Source organism: Pristiophorus japonicus, chromosome 1 (assembly GCF_044704955.1).
Source record: "Pristiophorus japonicus isolate sPriJap1 chromosome 1, sPriJap1.hap1, whole genome shotgun sequence".
NCBI classification, from domain to species: Eukaryota; Metazoa; Chordata; class Chondrichthyes; family Pristiophoridae; genus Pristiophorus; species Pristiophorus japonicus.
The window spans coordinates 521,778,140-521,799,330 of NC_091977.1; the positions used below are offsets into that span (position 1 = coordinate 521,778,140).

Here is a 21,191-nt window from a genome sequence, read left to right on the forward strand (position 1 = left end):
AGAAAGACTCTGCAGGAGCAATTGTTAACTTTTACAGCATCCATATACCTCCTAACAGATACTAGACAGGTAATGGATTTAAAACTTGATAGATATGGCAGAATTATAAAAATAATAAAACTTAATTTGCTATGGTGATAATATCACAGAATTTTCACAATTCTTTACTGTTCCTTTAACATGCACGTAAGTCATTAAAAAAAATGTTAAAAAGATAATAAGCACAAATATTAAAAGACTATTGCATTCAAGTGGCACTGATATTGCTTTCAGATGCAATTATACTAAGTAAAAAGAAAAGACTTCCACTCATATAGCGCCATTCACGACCTCAGGACATCCCAAAGTGCTTTACAGCCAATCAAGTACTTTTGGAGAGTAGTCACTGTTGTAACATGTGAAATCGAGCAGTCAATTAGTGCACAGCAAGCTCCCACAAACAGCAAATGTGACAATGACCAGATAATCTGTGTTTTTAGTGATGTTGATTGAGGGATAAGTATTGGCCAGGACACCGGGGATACCTCCCCTGCTCTTCTTCGAAATAGTGTCATGAGATCTTTTATGTCCACCTGAGAGAACAGATGGGGCCTCGGTTTAACGTTTCATCCGAAAGACGGCACCTCGGGCAGTGCAGCGCTCCCTCAGCACTGCACTGGAGTATCAACCTAGATTTTTTTTGTGCTCAAGTGTCTGGAGTGGGACTTGAACCCACAACCTTGTGACTCAGAGGCGAGGGGCTACCCTGTAGTGTGGAGCCCCCTACTGCACACTTACTGTACTATCATCTGAAAGAAATATCATGATTGTGATTAAAACAGAGTTTAGTCTCATCCTTCTCTCTCATCTGTAAAGCGGCACATGCTACTATGAAAGGCAGAGAGATGGGTCGGAATGAACATTTTAAAAAGGGGCTGAATTAAAAGTAACAGCTTAACATATTCATGACTGAGTAGGCAAGTTGCATTTTTCTAGATATAGTGTCTTTGCCAACAGGTCCCACTATCATTCAAACAAAACACATAATATGTGGGATTTGAATTTCTTCAGTCAGCCTGCTTTTCCGGCTGACTTTGCATCCAGCAGATGAATTGTTTCGATGATGCAACAGAAAAGCTATTCTCTTTTATTGGTTGGCACATAGATATCAGTTAAACAACAGCATTACCAGCTTTTAAATGTAATACATTTACATAAACAAGACTGTGCAGTAAATACATGATCTTAAAATGCCACAACATGATCTTGCCATTCTACATCTCATCGTTAACAGCAAGCAATTAAGAAAGCAAATAGTATGTTGGCCTTTATTACAAGAGGATTTGAGTATAAGGGTAAAGATGTCTTGCTGCAATCAAGACCGCACCTGGAGTACTGTGCACAGTTTTGGTCTCCTAACTTGAGGAAGGACATTCTTGCTATTGAGAGAGTGCAGCGAAGGTTCACCAGACTGATTCCCGGGATGGCGGGACTGACATATCAAGAAAGACTGGATCAACTGGGCTTGTACTCACTGGAGTTCGGAAGAATGAGAGGGGATCTCATAGAAACGTTTAAAATTCTGACGGGTTTAGACAGGTTAGATGCAGGAAGAATGTTCCCAATGTTGGGGAAGTCCAGAACCAGGGGTCACAGTCTAATGATAAGGGGTAAGCCATTTAGGACAGAGATGAGGAGAAACTTCTTCACTCAGAGAGTTGTTAACCTGTGGAATTCTCTACCACAGAAAGTTGTTGAGGCCAATTCACTAAATATATTCAAAAAGGAGTTAGATGTAGTCCTTACTATTCGGGGGATCAAGGGGTATGGCGAGAAAGCAGGAATGGGGTACTGAAGTTGCATGTTCAGCCATGAACTCATTGAATGGCGGTGCAGGCTCGAAGAGCCGAATGGCCTACTCCTGCACCTATTTTCTATGTTTCTATGAAAGATATACTTGCCATAGAGGGAGTGCAACGGAGATTCACCAGACTGATTCCTGGGATTGGGGGATTGTCCTATGAGGAGAGATTGAATAGACTAAGCCTACATTCTCTGAAGTTTAGAAGAATGAGAAGTGATCTCATTGAAACATACAAAATTCTTCCAGGACTTGAGAGAGTAGATGCAGGGAGGATGTTTCCCCGGGCTGGGGAGTCCAGAACCAGGGGTTGCAGTCTCAGAATAAAGGGTCGGCTATTTGGGATTGAGACGAGGAGAAATTTCTTCAGTCAGAGAGTGGTGAATCTTTGGAATTCTGTTCCCCAGAGGGCAGTGGAGGCTGTCGTTGAGTATATTCAAGACAGAGATCGATAGATTTTTGGATATTAAGGGAATCAAAGGATATGGGGATAGTGCAGGAAAGTGTTGAAGTCAAAGGTCAGCCATGGCCCTATTAAATGGCGGAGCAGGCTCGAGGGGCCAAATTGCCTACTCTTGCTCCTATTTCTTATCTTCTTGTGTTCTTGTGTTACTGCATGCAAACTTGGGGATACGGAATTAGATAATGAAGTAGAACACGGTTTCTGCCTAAAGTATGCGAACACAGATTTTTCATGGTCGTGGTGGGTTTTAGACAGACTCAGATGAAAGCGTATGGTTTGCACCCAGGTTTATGAGGATAGTTTATTTGCGTAGCTTCAGGATGAGTGCAGGGAGTAACACTCGCGGTGGAAACAGGAAATTGCATGCAAGTGAAATTGAAAGGAAAGGGGACAATTAAAGGGGAGCATCAGAATAGGGGGACAAACATTGCAAAAGCCTTTGGAAAAGCTCAGAAGGCAGCTCGACCCATTCGGAAAACGGCGGAGCGACCCAGCACCTGACTGCCCCCAGCCTCCCGCTCTTTGATGGCAGCTGAAGTGGAGGCAGTGCTGCATTGTACTCCGTATCATACAACAACAACTTGTATTTATATAGCACCTTTAACAAAATAAAATGTCCCAAGGCGCTTCACAGGAGCTTAATCAGACAAAATTGGACACCGAACTACAGAAGGAGATATCAGGGCAGGTGACCAAAAGTTTGGTCAAAGAGGTAGGTTTTAAGGAGCGTTTTAAAGGAGGAGAGAGAGGTAGAGAGGCGGAGAGATTTAGGGAGGGAGTTCCAGAACTTGGGGCCTCAGCAGCAGAAGGCACGACCGACAAGTTTGGAGTGATTAAAATCAAGGTATGCTCAAGAAGCCAGAACTGGAGAAGGCTTGTAGGGGCGGAAAAGGCTGCAGACTTAGGGAGGGAGTGTGAAGGAATTTGAAAACAAGGATGAGAATTTTAAAATGAAGGCATTGCCGGACCGGGAGCCAATTTCACACCACTGTCCCCAGAATTGCAACATGCGTACTAGAAGGTAGAGCCAAATTTCAGGCAACAATTGACTGTTACTATCACTGAATGTGCAAGTCCTGTGGAGCCTGGTAGCTGCAGGTGTTACAGCTCTGCATCTGGCTGTCCACTGCCCTGGATCCAGTGATTAGACACATCCCAAGGTCAATTATAAGCTTTTCTTAAAACAAAGATGATAATTTTCAGCTTTATGAACACCGCACTCTAGGAAGGATGTCAAGGCCTTGGAGAGGGTGCTGGGAGATTTACTAGAATGGTACCAGGGATGCGGGACTTCAGTTATGCGGAGGGACTGGAGAAGCTGGGGTTGTTCTCCTTAGAGCGGAGAAGGTTAAGAGGAGATTTAATAGAGGTCTTCAAAATCATGAAGGGTTTTGATAAAAAGAAAGACTTGGATTTATATAGCGCCTTTCACGACCACCGGATGTCTCAAAGCGCTTTGCAGCCAATGAAGTACTTTTGCAGTGTAGTCACTATTGTAATGTAGGAAGTCAACTTGCGAACAAGATCAATCATCATAGGCAGATCCTCGGGGTCGAGGGTAACTTGCGTCCACACTAAAAATGAGTTCTCAGGTGACTTATGAACTAATTTAAAATGGTGGAAGATGCCTGTGCGTGAATTCTTTTAATGTGGGGTGGCCGTTGCACACCAGCCACCACACGGGCTTGACGGAGCAAAGTCTTGGTCCAGTGGCAAGGGGATCCAAGGCGACTGGAGACCAAGCTCCGCTGCATGTGCCAATACATACACATAGAAACTTAGAAACATAGAAAATAGGTGCAGGAGTAGGCCATTCGGCCCTTCGAGCCTGCACCACTATTCAATAAGATCATGTCTGATCGTTCACCTCAGTACCCCACACAAGCTCAAACATACTCCTCCTGTCCTCCTTCCCACAGGACCTCTCTCTACATGGAGTTCACAGTACGCAGTGTGAGCCTCACAACCTCGCTATTGGCCCGTCCTGCGCCTTCCCTTGGTCTTGTCCACGAAGAAAGCTCCCACAAACAGCAATGTGATAATGACCAGATAAACTGTTTGTTTGTTATGTTGATTGAGGGATTAAATATTGGCCATGACACCAGTGATAACTCCCCTGCTCCTTTTCGAAATAGTGCCGTGGGATCGTTTGCGTCCACTTGAGGAGGGCAGAAGGGGCCTCGGTTTAATGCCTCATCCGAAAGATGGCACCTCCAATAGTGAAATGCTCCCTCAGCACTGCACTGGGACTGTCAGTCTGGGTTTTTGTGTTCAAGTCCCTGGAGTGAGACTTGAACCCACAACCTTCTAGCTCAGAGGTGAGTGTGCTACCACTGAGCCACAGCTGGCACTTGTATCAACAAAGATGATACTTTTCAGTTTTAGGATCACCGCACTTTGGGAAGGCTGTGAAGGCCTTGGAGAGGGTGCGTGGAGATTTACTGGAATGGTACCAGGGATGCGGGACTTCAGTTATGCAGAGGGACTCGAGAAGCTGGGTTTGTTCTCCTTAGAGCAGAGAAGGTTAAGGTAAATGAGGAGGAGGGGAGCATGCCAGGGGATCTCAGAGATGCTGTAATCGTGACCACCTTCATGAAAGGTGACAAGTCCAATTGTGGTAATTACAGAGATGTTTCCCTGCTGTTTGCCACAGGGAAAGTCATCGCAATAATCCCCCTCAATTGCCTTCTCCCAGTGGCGGATTCCACTCACTAAGGGGCACAACGGTCATGATCTTCACCGCGCTTCACATTCAAGGAAAATGCAGGGAGCAGCACCAACCAGTGTACATGGCCTTCTTTGACCTCACAAAGGCCTTCGACACTGTCAACCGTGAGGGATTATGGAGCGTCCTCCTCAAATTCGGCTGCCCTCAAAGGTTCGTCACGATCCTCCGCCTGTTTCGCGATGACATGCAAGCCATGATCCTGACCAACGGATCCACCACAGACCCAATACATGTGCAGACCAGGGTCAAGCAAGGCTGTGTCATCGCACCAACGCTCTTCTCGATCTTCTTTGCTGCAACGCTCCATCTCACCCTCAGTAAGCTCCCCGCTGGAGTGGAGCTAATCTACAGAACAAACGGGAAACTGTTCAACCTCCGTTGCCTCTAGTCCAGATCCAAGGTTGTCCCATTCTCTGTCACTGAATTACAGTACGCTGACGACGCTTGCATTTGCGCACACTCGGAGGCCAAACTCCAAACCATCGTCAACACCTTCACCGAAGTGTATGAGAGTCTGGGCCTTACACTAAACATCCGTAAGACAAAGGTTCTCTACCAACCTGCCCCCGCCACACAGCCCCCTGATTATCAAAATCCACAACAAGGCCTTGGACAACGTGGACCATTTTCCGTACCTCAGGAACATCCTGTCAACAAGTCAGATGTCGATGCCGAAGTCCAACACTGCCTTCAGTGTACCAGTGCAGCCTTCGGTCGCTTGAGAGAGAGAGTGTTTGAAGACCAGGACCTCAAACCCTCCCTCCTATATGCTTCAGAGACATGGACTATGTACAGCAGGCACCTCAAAGCACTGGAGAAGTACCACCAATGCTGCCTCCGCAAGATCCTGCAAATCCATTGACGGGATAGGCGCACCAACGTCAGTGTTCTCGCTCAGGCCAATATCCCCAGCATCGAAGCTTTGACCACTCTCGATCAGCTCCGATGGACAGGCCACATCGTCCGCATGCCCGATACTAGACTCCCAAAACAAGCGCTCTACTCAGAGCTCCGACACAGCAAGCGAGCCCCAGGTGGGCAGAGGAAACGCTTCAAGGACATCCTCAAAGCCTCCTTGAAAAAGTGCAACATCCCCACCGACACCTGGGAATCCCTGGCCCAAGACCACTCAAAATGGAGGAGAAGCATCTGGGAAGGCGTCGAACACCTCGAGTCTGTTTGTTGGGAGCACACGGAAGCCAAACGCAAACAGTGGAAGGAACGCACGATAACCCAAGGACCCCACCCACCTATCCCTCCAACCACAGTCTGCCCCACCTGTGACAGGGACTGTAGGTCCCACATTGGACTCATCAGTCACATGCGAGCTCATATTAGTGTGGAAGCAAGTCATCCTCGACTCCGGGGGACTGAAGGAGAGAGAAGGTTAAGGGGAGATTTAACAGAGGTGTTGAAAATCATGAAGGTTTTGATAGAGTAAATAAGGAGAAACTGTTTCCAGTGGAAGAAAGGTGGATAACTAAAAGATAAAGATTTAAGATAATTGGCAAAGGAACCAGAGGCGAGCTGAGAAGATGTTTTTTACGCAGTGAGGTGTTATCATCTGGAATGCCCTGCCCGAAAGGGTGATGGATGTAGATTCAGTAATAACTTTCAAAAGAGAACTGGATAGATAGTTGATGGGGTGAGGAAAGGGGAGGGGAGTGGGACTAATTGAATCGCTCTTTCACAGGCACGATGGGCCGAATGGCCTCCCTCTGTGCTGTATCATTCCATGATTCGACTTGATTTGTTGCTGTTTTATGAATATGATATTTGAACAAATCAGGTGTAAATTGACAACAGACTTTGCAAGTGGATCACTATTGTGCATGGCAGGGCCACTGGATGCAAGCAAAATATCAGCACACTCGCTATATGTCCCCGCTCTTTATACTGTATTCGGTTTTTGACACCATGTAGGATAATGCTTAAAGCTGCACAGAAGCATTTTGACATGGGATCAGGAGCTGGATACCCAAGGGTCACTGAAGGATTAGATGTGATGGAATCACTAGGCAGGTTAATCTGCAGTGGATTGCAGCGATACAATGCTGCTCTCAGCCATAAATATAGAAACATAGAAATTTACAGCGCAGAAGGAGGCCATTTCGGCCCATCGTGTCCACACCGGCCGACAAAGAGCCGCACGACCCTCGGTCAGCAGCCCTGCAGGTTACATATAAACCTATGAACAATGAACAATGGCGGACAGGGAAAGAGCATCTGGCCCAACCAGGCCGCCCCACGCAACTGCGACACCCCTTATACTGAAACATTCTACACTCCATCCCAACCGGAGCCATGTGATCTCCTGGGAGAGGCAAAAAACAGATAAACACTCTTTTCCTCAGGCGGCCGAAGGCTGCACTGGCGCACTGGAGGCAGTGTTGGATCTTATTGTCAATGCCTGCTCTTGTTGATAGGAGGCTCCCGAGATATGGGAAGTGGTCCACGGTGTCCAGGGCCGCGCCGTGGATCTTGATGCCTGGGGGACGTGGACCATGTAGAGTAAACACCTCAAGTCGTTGGAAAAATATCACCAACGATGTCTCAGCAAGATCCTACAAATCCCCTGGGAGGACAGACGCACCAACATTAGCGTCCTCGACCAGGCCAACATCCCCAGCATTGAAGCACTGAGCACACTCGTTCAGCTCCGCTGGGCAGGCCACATAGTTCACATGTCAGACACGAGACTCCCAAAGCAACTTCATCGCGGCAAACGAGCCAAAGGTGGGCAGAGGAAACGTTACAAGGACACCCTCAAAGCCTCCCTGATAAAGTGCAACATCCCCACTGACACCTGGGAGTCCCTGGCCATAGACCGCCCCAAGTGGAGGAAGCGGATCCAGGATGGCGTTGAGCTCCTCGAGTCTCGTCGCCGAGAGTGTGCAGAAATCAAGCGCAGGCAGCGGAAGGAGCGTGCGGCAAACCAGTCCCACCCACCCCTTCCCTCAACGACTATCTGTCCCACCTGTGACAGAGTCTGCGGCTCTCATATTGGACTGTACATCATCATCATAGTCAGTCCCACAGAATCGAGGAAGACTTGCTTCCTACTCCCAAAGTGAGCTCTTTGGTGGCTGAACAGTCCAACACGAGAGCCACAGACCCTGTCACAGGTGGGACAGACCTAAGAACTCATGTTAAGAGTGCAAGCAGGTCTTGCTCGATTCCGAGGGACTGCCTATGATGATGATGATGATGATGATGAATGTAATCTCTATGCTACCGTACCCCCAAAGCTGAAGCTGGCAAATGCCAATGGCGGGGGGAGGGAGGGACAGGCCACAAGAGATGTTGTGGAGAAGGGAAGCTGCAGTTTGAGCAATGAGGGCTGATAGCTGGGATACTCACTAGAGAGCAGCAGAGAGACTGTGTGTGTATGTGAGTGTGTGTGAGAGAGAGAGAGAGGGGCAGCCATCCATCCACCCTCACCAAAACTGCAGCAGAGGCACCGCATCCAGCGCCAGGGAAGGGGGCGATGGCAGGGTCGGGGGAGAGGCGTTGCCAGCAGCCGCTGGACGATTGCCTACATGCGGCGGTGCAGGTAGCGCTGGAAGCCGGACAGGTGAGTCCCGGATCAGAAAGGGGAAAGAGTAACGTACCCAAATGCAGCAGCAGTCCCGAGCGGATTACCAGGCCGACCGGCAAAGGGCAGGACATGTCGCCTTGGCTTATTTTCATTTGTTATTTTTATAAACTAAGCACTTGGAGTCCTTCTGCTTCCTGTTGCTCCGAATGACCCCTTCTGCATTTGGGAGGGGTCTAACTACTTCATGTTGAAATGAACTGAAACGTCAGTTTTGGCTGCTGGCCAATTTTCGAGTCGGTTGGTTGCTTAATAATAATTTTATAAAAACACTCGATTTTAAACACAAAATAAAGCATGGTTTGCAGCAGGGAACTACAGGTCAGGAAGGAAGGGGGAGTTTGTTAAAGGAATTGTACCACTGACATTTCAAATTCAGTAATGGGTGTGTGTGTGTTCGTGATGTTTAATGTTGTAAGATCTGGAGCAGACATCCTGTCTGTATTTCGGTAAATATATTAACAGAACATGCAAGCACTTAAAACAGGAAGGAGGTACCTGTTTAAAAAAAAACCCCAACTGGGTGCGACACGATAGTTTCTGGTTTAGATGACCTCATAGACCATGAGCAAAGCTTGAGTGCTTCATCAATGTCAGCTAGACCTTGATAATAAACGGCAGCCTTACATAGTTTGTGGAATAGATATTATGCCCTGATTTAAAAAAAATTAAAGTGACGTTGGAAATGGTTGCATAAATGCTCTTAGTTGAAGTCTGAAAGAAGATTAGACCACACTTTGGAGTGCTGTGCATCGTTCTAGTCATATTATAGAAGGTGCAATAAAACGATTTACAAGAATTGTATCAGAACTGAGACGTTATAAGTATCAGGAAAGATTGAACAGGCTGGGCTATTTTCTCTAGAAAAGAGAAGGCTGAGCAGAGAGGGGGTATGACCTAATAGAGGCCTTTAAGGTCATGAAAGATTTTGACAGGGTAGACAACAGTAACTTGTATTTATATAGCGCCTTTAACATCGTGAAATGTCCCAAGCCGTTTCACAGGAGTGTTATGAAATAAAAAAATTTGACACCAAGCATAAGTAGAAATTAGCACAAGTGACCAAAAGCTTGGTCAAAGAGGTCGGTTTTAAGGAGCGTCTTGAAGGAGGAAGGAGAGGTGGAGAGGTTTAAGCAGGGAGTTCCAGAGCTTGGGGCCCAGGCAACAGAAGGCACGGCCACCAATGGTTGAGCGATTATAATCAGGGATGCTCAACAGGGCAGAATTAGAGGAGTGCAGACAACTCCCGGGGTGGGGGGGAGATTACAGAGATAAGGAGGGGCGAGGCCATTGAGGAATTTGAAAAAAGGATGAGAATTTTGAAATAGATGCGTTGCTTAACTGGAAGCCAATGTAGGTCAGTGAACACAGGGTGATGGGTGAGCGAGACTTGGTGTGAGTTAGGACACGGACAGCTGAGTTTTGAATCACCCCTAGTTTACGTAGGGTAGAATGTGAGAGGCCAGTGTGTTGGAATAGTCAAGTCTAGAGATAACAAAGGCATGGATGAGGGTTTCAGCAGTGCAAGGGCAGAGACAGGCGATGTTATGGAGGTGGTATTAGGCGGTCTCGGTTATGCTGCGGATATGTGGTCAGAAGCTCATCTCAGGGTCAAATATGACACCCAAGGTTGCGAACAGTGTGGTTCAGTGTCAGACAGAAATTGGGGAGAGGGATGGAGTCAGTGGCTAGGGAATGGAGTTTGTGGCGGGGACTGAAAACAATGGCTTTGGTCTTCCCAATATTCAATTGGAGAAAATTTCTGCTCATCCAGAACTGGATGTCGGACAATCAGTCTGACAATTTAGAGACCGTGGAGGGGTCGAGAGAAGTGGTGGTGAGGTGGAGCTGGATGTCATCAGCGTACACGTGGAAGATGACGGTTTGTATTCAGATGATGTCGCCACATGTGGATAAGAATTAGGAGGGGACCAAGGATAGATCCTTTGGGGACATCTTGGGGAACACCAGAGGTAACGATGCTGGGGCGGGAAGAGAAGACATTGCAGGTGATTCTCTGGCTACGATTAGATAGACAAGAATGGAACCAGGCGAGTGCAGTCCCACCCAGTTGGATGACGGTGGAGAGGCGTTGGAAAAGGATGGAGTGGTCAACTGTGTCAAAGGCTGCAGACAAGTCAAGAAGGACGAGGAGGGATAGTTTGCCTTTGTCACAGTCACAAAGGATGTCATGTGTGACTTTGATGAGAGCATTTTCAGTACTGTGGCAGGTGTGGAAACCGGATTGGACGGATTCAAACATGGAATTTCAGGAAAGATGGGCATGAATTTGGGAGGCAACAATACTTTCAAGGACTTTGGAGAGGAAAGGGAGGTTGGCGACGGGGCGGTAGTTTACAAGGACGGAAGGGTCGAGAGTTGTTTTTTTTGAGGAGAGGGCTGAAGGCGGCAGATTTAAGGGTTGGGGGACAGTACCTGAGGAGAGAGAACCGTTAACAATGTCGGCTAACATGGGAGGCAGAAAAGGAAGTTGGGTGGTCAACAATTTGGTGGGAATAGGGTGAAGGGAGCAGGAAGTGAGTCTCATGGGCAGGATGAACTCGGAGAGGTCACGAGGGGAGATTGGAGAGAAAGATATGATGTCAGGGCTAGGACAGTGGGGATCCTTAGAGGAAGTTTGGCCCAGTGGGCTCAGTGAAGGAAAGGAAGTGGCAGAGGCAGCTGATCAGACGGTCTCAATTTTAGAGACAAAGAAGTCGATGAGCTCCTCACACCTATTGTCGGAGGTGAGGGAGAGGGGAAAGTTGAAACTGGTAGACCGAGTGAACCAGCAGCTGCTAGTGAGAAGCCAGCAGAGCTGAACTACCCTCGAACGAGTTCAGCAGACACAGCCGCAGTTAAAAGGAAAAATAAACGTTAGCAGCAGAGATGGAGAGGCAGCAGGTAGTCTTATGGTATAATCCAGTGTAGTCCAGTGCGGAAACGTAGCGTTATAATCCTGTGTAGTCCAGTGCGGAAATGTAGCGTTATAATCCAGTGTAGTCCAGTGCGGAAACGTAGCAGTATAATCCAGTGTAGTGCAGAGCAGAAACATAGCAGTGTAGTTCAAAGCAGAAACGTACTCTAGATGTAGAAAAGATGTTTCCACTTTTGGGGGGAGTCTAAAACTAGGGGACATAAATATAAAATGATCACCAATAAATCCAATAGGGAACGCAGGAGAAACTTGTTTTACCCAGAGAGTGGTGAGAATGTGGAACTCGCTACCACAGGGAGTGGTTGAGGCGAATAGTATCGATGCATTTAAGGGGAAATCTTGATAAACACATGCGGGAGAAAGGAATACAAGTTATGCTGATGGGGTGAGATGAAGAGGCTCGTGTGGAGCATAAACACCAGCATGGGCCTGTTGGGCTAAATGCCCTGTTTTTATGCTGCAAATTCCATGTGATTGTTTAATTTGGAGGTTGAAATTGTGTAGCGAATCATGGATCCTTCTGAATAAGAGATTCAGGTGCTGGCGATTGTTTCGTTCACATAATAATGTGCTATGGCAGCAGACCTGTAGTATTCCTACCAATGGTACAGTGTCAGTCTAAAGGCACAGGACTCTGCATCTTCATTGGTGTCCAGGATCTAACCTTTAATGGGTCCGAAGAGGTGCCTTTGGAGGCAATACAAACCACATGCCTCCCTATCTGATTGGCCCTCTAATGGGCCGCTGGGAATTGTCAGCGTGCTGCAAGAGTAAAATTAGCAGAATTACAGCACAGGAATAGGCCATTTGGCCCAACTGGTCTATGGAGGTGTTTATGCTCCACACAAGCCACTTCCCACCTTACTTCACCTCATCCTATCAGCATAACCTTCTATTCCTTTCTCCCTCGTGTTTTTTTCCAGTTCCCCTTAAATGTATCTGTGCTATTTGCCTCAACTACTCCCTGTGGTAGCAAGTTCCACATTTGAACCACTCTCTGCGTAAAGAGGTTTCTCCTGAATTGCCTGTTGGATTTATTGGTGGGTACACAAATGGGTATGATTTGGTGGCCATTACAGAAACGTGGTTACAGGGTGGCCAAGTCTGGGAATTAAATATACAGGGGTATCTTACAATTCAGAAAGATAGACAAGAAGGGAAAGGAGGTGGGGTAGCTCTGTGAATAAAGGATGATATCAGGGCAATTGTGAGAGATGATATTGGCTCTAATGAACAAAATGTTGAATCATTGTGGGTGGAGATTAAAGATAGTAAGGGGAAAAAGTCACTGGTGGGCGTAGTTTATAGGCCCCCAAATAATAACTTCACGGTGGGGCGGACAATAATCAAGGGAATAATGGAGGCATGTGAAAAAGGAACGGCAGTAATCATGGGGGATTTTAACCTACATATCGATTGGTCAAATCAAATCGCGTGGGGTAGCCTTGAGGAGGAATTCATAGAATGCATACGGGATTGTTTCTTAGAACAGTATGTTACAGAACCTACAAGGGAGCAAGCTATCTTAGATCTGGTCCTGTGTAATGAGATAGGAATAATAAATGATCTCCTAATAAAAGATCCCCTCGGAATGAGTGATCACAGTATGGTTGAATTTATAATACAGATTGAGGGTGAGGATGTCTCAAATGAGCGTACTATGCTTAAACAAAGGGGACTACAGTGGGATGAGGGCAGAGTTGACTAAAGTAGACTGGAAACACAAATGGTGGCACAATTGAGGAACAGTGGAGGACTTTTAAGGAGCTCTTTCATAGTGCACAACAAAAATATATTCCAATGAAAAAGAAGGGCGGTAAGAGAAGGGATAACCAGCCGTGAATAACCAAGGAAATAAAGGAGAGTATCAAATTAAAAACCAATGCGTATAAGGTGGCCAAGGTTAGTGGGAAACTAGAAGATTGGGAAAATTTTAAAACGACAGCAAAGAATGACTAAGAAAGCAATAAAGAAAGGAAAGATAGATTACGAAAGTAAACTTGTGCAAAATATAAAAACAGATAGTAAAAGCTTTTACCGATATATAAAACGGAAAAGAGTGACTAAAGTAAATGTTGGTCCCTTAGAAGATGAGAAGGGGGATTTAATAATGGGAAATGTGGAAATGGCTGAGACCTTAAACAATTATTTTGCTTCGGTCTTCACAGTGAAGACACAAAAACCATGCCAAAAATTGCTGGTCACGGGAATGTGGGAAGGGAGGACCTTGAGATAATCACTATCACTAGGGGGTAGTGCTGGACAGGCTAATGGGACTCAAGGTAGACAAGTCTCCTGGTCCTGATGAAATGCATCCCAGGGTATTAAAAGAGATGGCGGAAGTTATAGCAGATGCATTCGTTATAATCTACCAAAATTCTCTGGACTCTGGGGAGGTACCAGCGGATTGGAAAGCAGCTAATGTAACGCCTCTGTTTAAAAAAGGGGGCAGACAAAAGACAGGTAACTATAGGCCGGTTAGTTTAACATCTGTAGTGGGGAAAATGCTTGAAGCTATCATTAAGGAAGAAATAGCAGGACATCTAGATAGGAATAGTGCAATCAAGCAGACGCAACATGGATTCATGAAGGGGAAATCATGTTTAACTAATTTACTGGAATTCTTTGAGGATATAACGAGCATGGTGGATAGAGGTGTACTGATGGATGTGGTGTATTTAGATTTCCAAAAGGCATTCGATAAGGTGCCACACAAAAGGTTACTGCAGAAGATAAAGGTATGCAGAGTCAGAGGAAATGTATTAGCATGGATCGAGAATTGGCTGGCTAACAGAAAGCAGAGAGTCGGGATAAATGGGTCCTTTTCGGGTTGGAAATCGGTGGTTAGTGGTGTGCCACAGGGATCGGTGCTGGGACCACAACTGTTTACAATATACATAGATGACCTGGAAGAGGGGACAGAGTGTAGTGTAACAAAATTTGCAGATGACACAAAGATTAGTGGGAAAGCGGGTTGTCTAGAGCACACAGAGACGCTGCAAGGAGATTTAGATACGTTAAGCGAATGGGCTAAGGTTTGGCAGATGGAATACAATGTCGGAAAATGTGAGGTCACCCACCTTGGAAAAAAAACAGTAAAAGGGAATATTATTTCAATGGGGAGAAATTACAACATGCTGAGGTGCAGAGGGACCTGGGGGTCCTTGTGCATGAAACTCTTTTTGAGTTTATCTGTGAACATAAAAAGACATTAAACTGTGCCACCCGCCCTGGATGACACAGCAGACATTTACAAGGCCCCTTTTTTTTTCTTTTCTTTTTTTTGGTTTTTTTTTGGGGCGCTAAAATCAAATTTTTTCCAGTGCCCCCTATAAAAGGGGAGGGGGACACTAAAAGCACCGGCAATGAAAACAAATTAAACTTTAAAACGTAAAATCAAATTAAAATTTGGTTGCCGGGCGTGATGATGCACTCCAGTCCCTCCGGTGCCCACCTCTCGCGGAAGGCCGCGAGCGTACCGGTGGACACCGCGTGCTCCATCTCCAAGGACACCCTGGACCGGATGTAAGAGCGGAAGAGAGGCAGGCAGTCAGGTTGAACGACCCCCTCGACCGCCCGCTGCCTGGACCGGCTGATGGCACCCTTGGCCGTGCCCAGGAGCAGTCCTACGAGGAGGCCTTCGGACCTACCCGCTCCCCTCCGCACAGGGTGCCCAAAGATCAGGAGAGTGGGACTGAAGTGCAGCCAGAATTTCAGGAGCAGCCCCTTCAAATAATGGAACAGGGGCTGCAACCTTGTGCACTCAATAAAAACATGGAACACGGACTCCTTCTTGTGCATGAATCCCAAAAAGAAAGTTAGTTTGCAGGTGCAGCAGGTAATCAGGAAGGCGAATGGAATGTTGGCCTTCATTGCGAGAGGGATGGAGTACAAAAGCAGGGAGGTCCTGCTGCAACTGTACAGGGTATTGGTGAGGCCGCACCTGGAGTACTGCATGCAGTTTTGGTCACCTTACTTAAGGAAGGATATACTAGCTTTGGAGCGGGTACAGAGACGATTCACTAAGCTGATTCCGGAGATGAGGGGGTTACCTTATGATGATAGATTGAGTAGACTGGGTCTTTACTCACTGGAGTTCAGAAGGATGAGGGGTGATCTTATAGAAACATTTAAAATAATGAAAGGGATAGACAAGATAGAGGCAGAAAGGTTGTTTCCTCTGGTCGGGGAGACTAGAACTAGGGGGAGCCAATTTAAAACCGAGTTGAGAAGGAATTTCTTCTCCCAGAGGGTTGTGAATCTGTGGAATTCTCTGCCCAAGGAAGCAGTTGAGGCTAGCTCATTGAATGTATTCAAATCACAGATAGATAGATTTTTAACCAATAAGGGAATTAAGGGTTACGGGTTGTGGGCGGGTAAGTGGAGCTGAGTCCACGGCCAGATCAGCCATGATCTTGTTGAATGGCGGAGCAGGCTCGAGGGGCTAGATGGCCTACTCCTGTTCCTAATTCTTATGTTCTTATGTTCTTATATTTCTGAGCACTAGTTTTGGACTCCACCTCTCTACCTCTCTTTCCTCCTTTAAGACACTCTTTGAACTCTACCTTTTTGACCAAACCTTTGGGCATTTGCCCTGCTATCTCTTGTGTGGCTCAGTGTCAAATTTTGTTTGATAATGTCCCTATGAAGCACCTTGGGACGTTTTACTATGTTAAAGGCAGTATATAAATGCAAGTTGTTGTTATACTGAGGAAGTACCCACCAATGCGATTTATAAAGTAATTGCACTATTAGTATTCATATTTCTGCAATTGAAGGCCTGCTTGAAACCACAGAATTGATCGCAAAAATACGGAATGTGTTTTTTTCCACCAATTTTCATCAACTCCTCCCTTTGAACCCCCTCCCCTCCCCGTGACCCCCCCTCCCCTCCCCGTGACCCCTCTCCCCTCCCCTCCCCGTGACCCACCCTCCCCTCCCCTCTCCGTGACCCCTCCCCTCCCCTCCCCTCCCCTTCCTGTGACCCTCCCCTCCCTTCCCTGTGATGCTCCCCTCCCTGTGACCCCTCCCTGTCTCCCCTCCACTCCCTGTCTCCCCTCCCCTCCACTCCCTGTGACCCTCCACTCCCTGTGACCCTCCACTCCCTGTGACCCTCCACTCCCTGTGATCCCCCTCTCCCTCCCTCCCTCTGACACCTCCTCCCTCCGACACCCCACTCTCGTTCCCACCGACCTCCCTCTGACCACCCCCCCCCCCCCTCCGCCATTACTCTCGCTGTTATTTTGACAACAAATTATGGCCCATTATCTTTGCAGCTTCTTCCTGACGATCTGCGACTAGTATCTCTGCCTTTCCCTATTTGGTTGTTCCATGGGCTTTCGATATGGAGGGATCTCCATGCTGTCCGATGTGAGTCCGTTCATTTGAAAGGCGTGGCTTTGCAGACTGCCTTACCCCAAGAAAAAGCTCACCGTGGCTGACACCTAGTGGATGGTGTCTGATGCCCATGAAAACATACTCGCTGTGAGAATCTTCAGAGGTGGGGGGCGCGGGGATGGAACAGGAGGAAGCAAGTAAATGTAACATAAGGAAAGTGCCAACAACAATGTTCATGAACACTTTATCTTTGTTCTAAGATAATCAGGGATGCCTTAACGATTGAAAAACGAGTGCAAACAAAGTCCTCAGCAGCAGACCTTGTAACTGAAACAGATGAACTCGTTGAAAATCTAATCATCTCTACTCTCACCAAAAAGTTTCCTTCACACAGGTGGGTGGTTTTGATTGGCAGCTCTGCACTCAACAAATGTTACAACTTAATCTCTTTTACACCCTTCCCCACCTTACATGCAGATCATTAGTCTTACTGATGAAACATAGAAAGTAAGTGCAGGAGTAGGCCATTCGGCCGTTCGAGCCTGCACCGCCATTCAATAAGATCATGGCTGGTCATTCCCTCAATACCCCTTTCCTCCTTTCTCTCCATACCCCTTTAGCCATAAGGGCCACATCTAACTCCCTTTTGAATATATCTAACGAACTGGCCTCAACAACTTTCTGTGGTAGAGAATTCCACAGGTTCACAATTCTCAGAGTGAAGAAGTTTCTCCTCATCTCACCCCTTATCCACTTTGGACCTAAAAAGGATAGAACAGGGTACTTTCAAAATGGTCAAAGGCTTAAAAACAGTAGAGGTTCAAAGAGACTTGGGGGGGGGGGGGGGTCCAGGTACATAGATCATTAAAATGTCATGGACAGACAGAAAATAATCAAAAAGGCAAATGGGATGCTGGCCTTTATATCTAGAGGACTAGAATCAAGGGTGCATAAGTTATACTGCAGCTGTACAAAACCCTGGTTAGACCACACCTGGGATACTGTGAGCAGTTCTGGGCATCACACCTTAGGAAGGATATATTGGCCTTGGAGGGAGTGCAGCGATGGTTTACCAGAATGATACCCGGACTCCAAGAGTTAAGTTACGAGGAGGGATTACACAAATTAGGGTTGTATTCCCTAGACTTTAGAAGGTTAAGGGGTGATCTGATTGAAGTTTTCAGGATATTAAGGGGAACAGATAGAGTAGAGAGAAACTATTCCTGCTGGTTGGGGATTCTAGGACTAGGGGGCGCAGTCTAAAAATGAGAGCCAAACCTATCAGGAGTGAAATTAGGAAACACTTCCACACACAGAGGGTAGTTTGGAACTCTCTCTTCCACAAACGGTAGTTGATGCCAGATCAATTGTTAATTTTAAATCTGAGATTGATAGGTTTTATGCCAATCAGATGTATTAAAGGATATGGGGCGAAGACGGGTATATGTAGTTAGGTCACAGATCAGCCACGATCTCATTGAATGGCAGAACAGGCTCCAGGGGCTGAATGGCATCCTCCTGATCCCATGATCCTAATGAGCAGGCACTGACCAGCAACACACCTTTACCAATGCAAATAAGTGGTTAGTAAATTTTAAAATAGCTGAGGTAGTTTCCTAACATCTAAATGCCTCGCCACATTTCTTTTCCTCTGTCCCATATTTAATAGACGTTAACTCCGATTAAATAAACTGAGTGGTGGAAACAGGTTTTCTGAGGGGATTGCAATTTAAGGTATATTTTGCGTTGTAAAGGACAGCTTTGTAGAAATTCATTCACGGGATGTGGGCATTGCTGGCAAGGCTAGCATTTATTGCCCGTCCCTAATTGCCCTTGAGAAGGTGGTGGTGAGCGGCCTTCTTGAACTGCTGCAGTCCATGTGGTGAAGGTGCTCCCACAGTGCTGTTAGGGAGGGAGTTCCAGGATTTTGACCCAGCGATGATGAAGGGACACCGATATATTTCCAAGTCAGGATGGTGTGTGACTTGGAGGGGAACTTGCAGGTGATGATGTTCCCATGCGCCTGCTGCTCTTGTCCTTCTCGGTGGTAGAGGTCACGGGTTTGGGAGGTATCATCATCATCATCATAGGCAGTCCCTCGGAATCGAGGAAGACTTGCTTCCACTCTTAATACGAGTTCTCAGGTGGCTGTACAGTCCAATACGAGAACCACAGTCTCTGTCACAGGTGGGACAGATAGTCGTTGGGGAAAAGGGGGTGGGTGGGACTGGTTTGCCGCACGCTCTTTCCGCAGCCTGCGCTTGATTTCTATACGCTCTCGGCGACGAGACTCAGGGTGCTCAGCGCCCTCCCGGATTCACTTCCTCTACTTAGGGTGGTCTTTGGCCAGGGACTCCCAGGTGTCAGTGGGGATGTTGCACTTTATCATGGCGGCTTTGAGGGTGTCCTTGTAACGTTTGTCCAGGGCCACGTCGTGGATCTTGATGACTGGGGGGCAGTGCTATGCGGCGAGGACAGGCTGGTGGAGGACCTTTGCCTTACTGATGTTTAGCGTAAGACCCATGCTTTCGTACGTTTCAGTAAATACGTCGACTATATCCTGGAGTTCAGCCTCTGTATGTGGGCAGACGCAGGCGTCATCCACGTACTGTAGCTCGCCGACAGAGGTTGAGGTGGTCTTGGACCTGCCCTGGAAGGTTGAACAGGTTCTCGCTGGTCTGTAGTTTAGTTCCACTCCAGCGGGGAGCTTGTTGGAGGTGGAGGTGACTGTGAGGTGGAGCATGGCAGCGAGGAAGATTGAGAAGAGGGTTGGGGCGACGACGCAGCCCTGCTTGACCCCAGTCCGGACGTGGATTGGGTCAGTGATGGATCTGTTGGTAAGGATCACGGCCTGCATGTCGTCGTGGAGCAGGCAGAGGATGGTGATGCACTTATGGGGGCATCCGAAACGGAGGAGGACGCTCCATAGACCCTCGCGGTTGACAGTGTCAAAGGCCTTTGTTCGGTCGAAGAAAGCCATGTATAAGGGCTGGCGCTGTTCCCTGCATTTTTCCTGCAGCTCTCGTACTGCAAAAATCATGTCCGTTGTGCCCCGTAGGGGACAAAATCCGCACTGCGACTCTGGGAGGATCTCCTCGGCCACAGGGAGAAGACGGCTGAGGAGGACTCTAGCTACGACTTTCCCAGTGGCTGATAGGAGAGAGATTCCTCTGTAGTTGCTGCAGTCCGACTTGTCCCCTTTTTTAAAGATGGTCACGATCACTGCATCTCTAAGATCTGCCGGCATGCTCTCCTCCCTCCAGATGAGAGAGCTGAGGTCATGTATTCACGCCAACAGTGCCTCTCCGCCATACTTCAGTGCCTCAGCAGGGATTCCATCCGCTCCCAAAGCCTTGTTGTAAATGCGACACTCATTCTCTGTCGGGTGGGATTAGGGATGTTCAGCGGGCCGACTCGCTTTGTCCAGGCAACGGGGAGAATCACTTTTTTAAATTGTCCCCAGATTTGACAGCTCTGCATCGCCCCAATGCTTGATGGCAATGATTAGTGCCAGATGGAAGAGTAAAATAAGAACGTAAGAATTGGGAGCAGGAGTAGGCCACAGGGCCTCTCGAGCCTGCTCTGCTATTCAATAAGACCATGGCTGACCTTCGACCTCAACTCCACTTTCCTACACTGTCCCCATATCCCTTGATTCCCTTAGTGTCCAAAAAAAATCAATCCCAGTCTTGAATATGCTCAACGACTGAGTATCCAGAGCCCTCAGGGGTAGAGAATGCCAAAGATTCACCACCCTTTGGGTGAAGAGATTTCTCCTCATCTCAGTCCAAAATGGCTGACTCTTTATTTGAGGCAGGGGAAACAGCCTCTCAGCATCTACTCAGTCGAGTCCTCTAAGAATTTCATACCTTTCAATGAGATCACCTCTCATTCTTTGAAACTCCAGCGAATATAGGCCCATTCTACTCAATCTCTCCTCACAGGCCACCCTCTCATCCTAGGAATAAATCTAAATGGCAGGGGGTAGGGGGAGGAGTGGCGATGGGAGACTACTACTTTATTGCACAACATCGCCAAAGCCAGTGGAGCAAAATAAACATGCCTTTTGGCTGCTCGGTACAACAAATCGACATTGAAGTGATCAATCCCATGTCAGTGGAGAGTGGTTCAATTCATGGCATTGTGCTATCATGACACTGTAGGACTGGGAAGGGAGATAAATGTTGCGTTTATGTACTGCAGTGCTGTCTATGAAACCTCATCATCATAGGCAGTCCTTCGGAATCGAGGAAGACTTGCTTCCACTCTTAACATAAGTCCTTAGGTGGT

At 47.2% G+C, this 21,191-nt stretch overlaps 2 protein-coding genes across 2 annotated transcripts in view; one reads left to right on the top strand and one right to left on the bottom strand.

The window, feature by feature from the left end:
* The window catches only part of LOC139277611 (centrosomal protein of 290 kDa-like), a 55,138-nt gene extending 46,370 nt beyond the window's left edge, over positions 1 to 8,768 (bottom strand). Inside the window, exon 1 of the mRNA XM_070896316.1 lies at positions 8,643 to 8,768. The gene's annotated coding sequence lies outside the window, so the exon portion shown is untranslated. The remainder of the gene's footprint in view (positions 1 to 8,642) is intronic.
* The window catches only part of LOC139277603 (inositol monophosphatase 2-like), a 45,556-nt gene continuing 32,801 nt past the window's right edge, over positions 8,437 to 21,191 (top strand). Inside the window, exons 1-2 of the mRNA XM_070896293.1 lie at positions 8,437 to 8,605; positions 17,162 to 17,295. Coding sequence (XP_070752394.1) covers positions 8,519 to 8,605; positions 17,162 to 17,295 — 221 coding nt within the window. The 5' untranslated portion in view covers positions 8,437 to 8,518. The remainder of the gene's footprint in view (positions 8,606 to 17,161; positions 17,296 to 21,191) is intronic.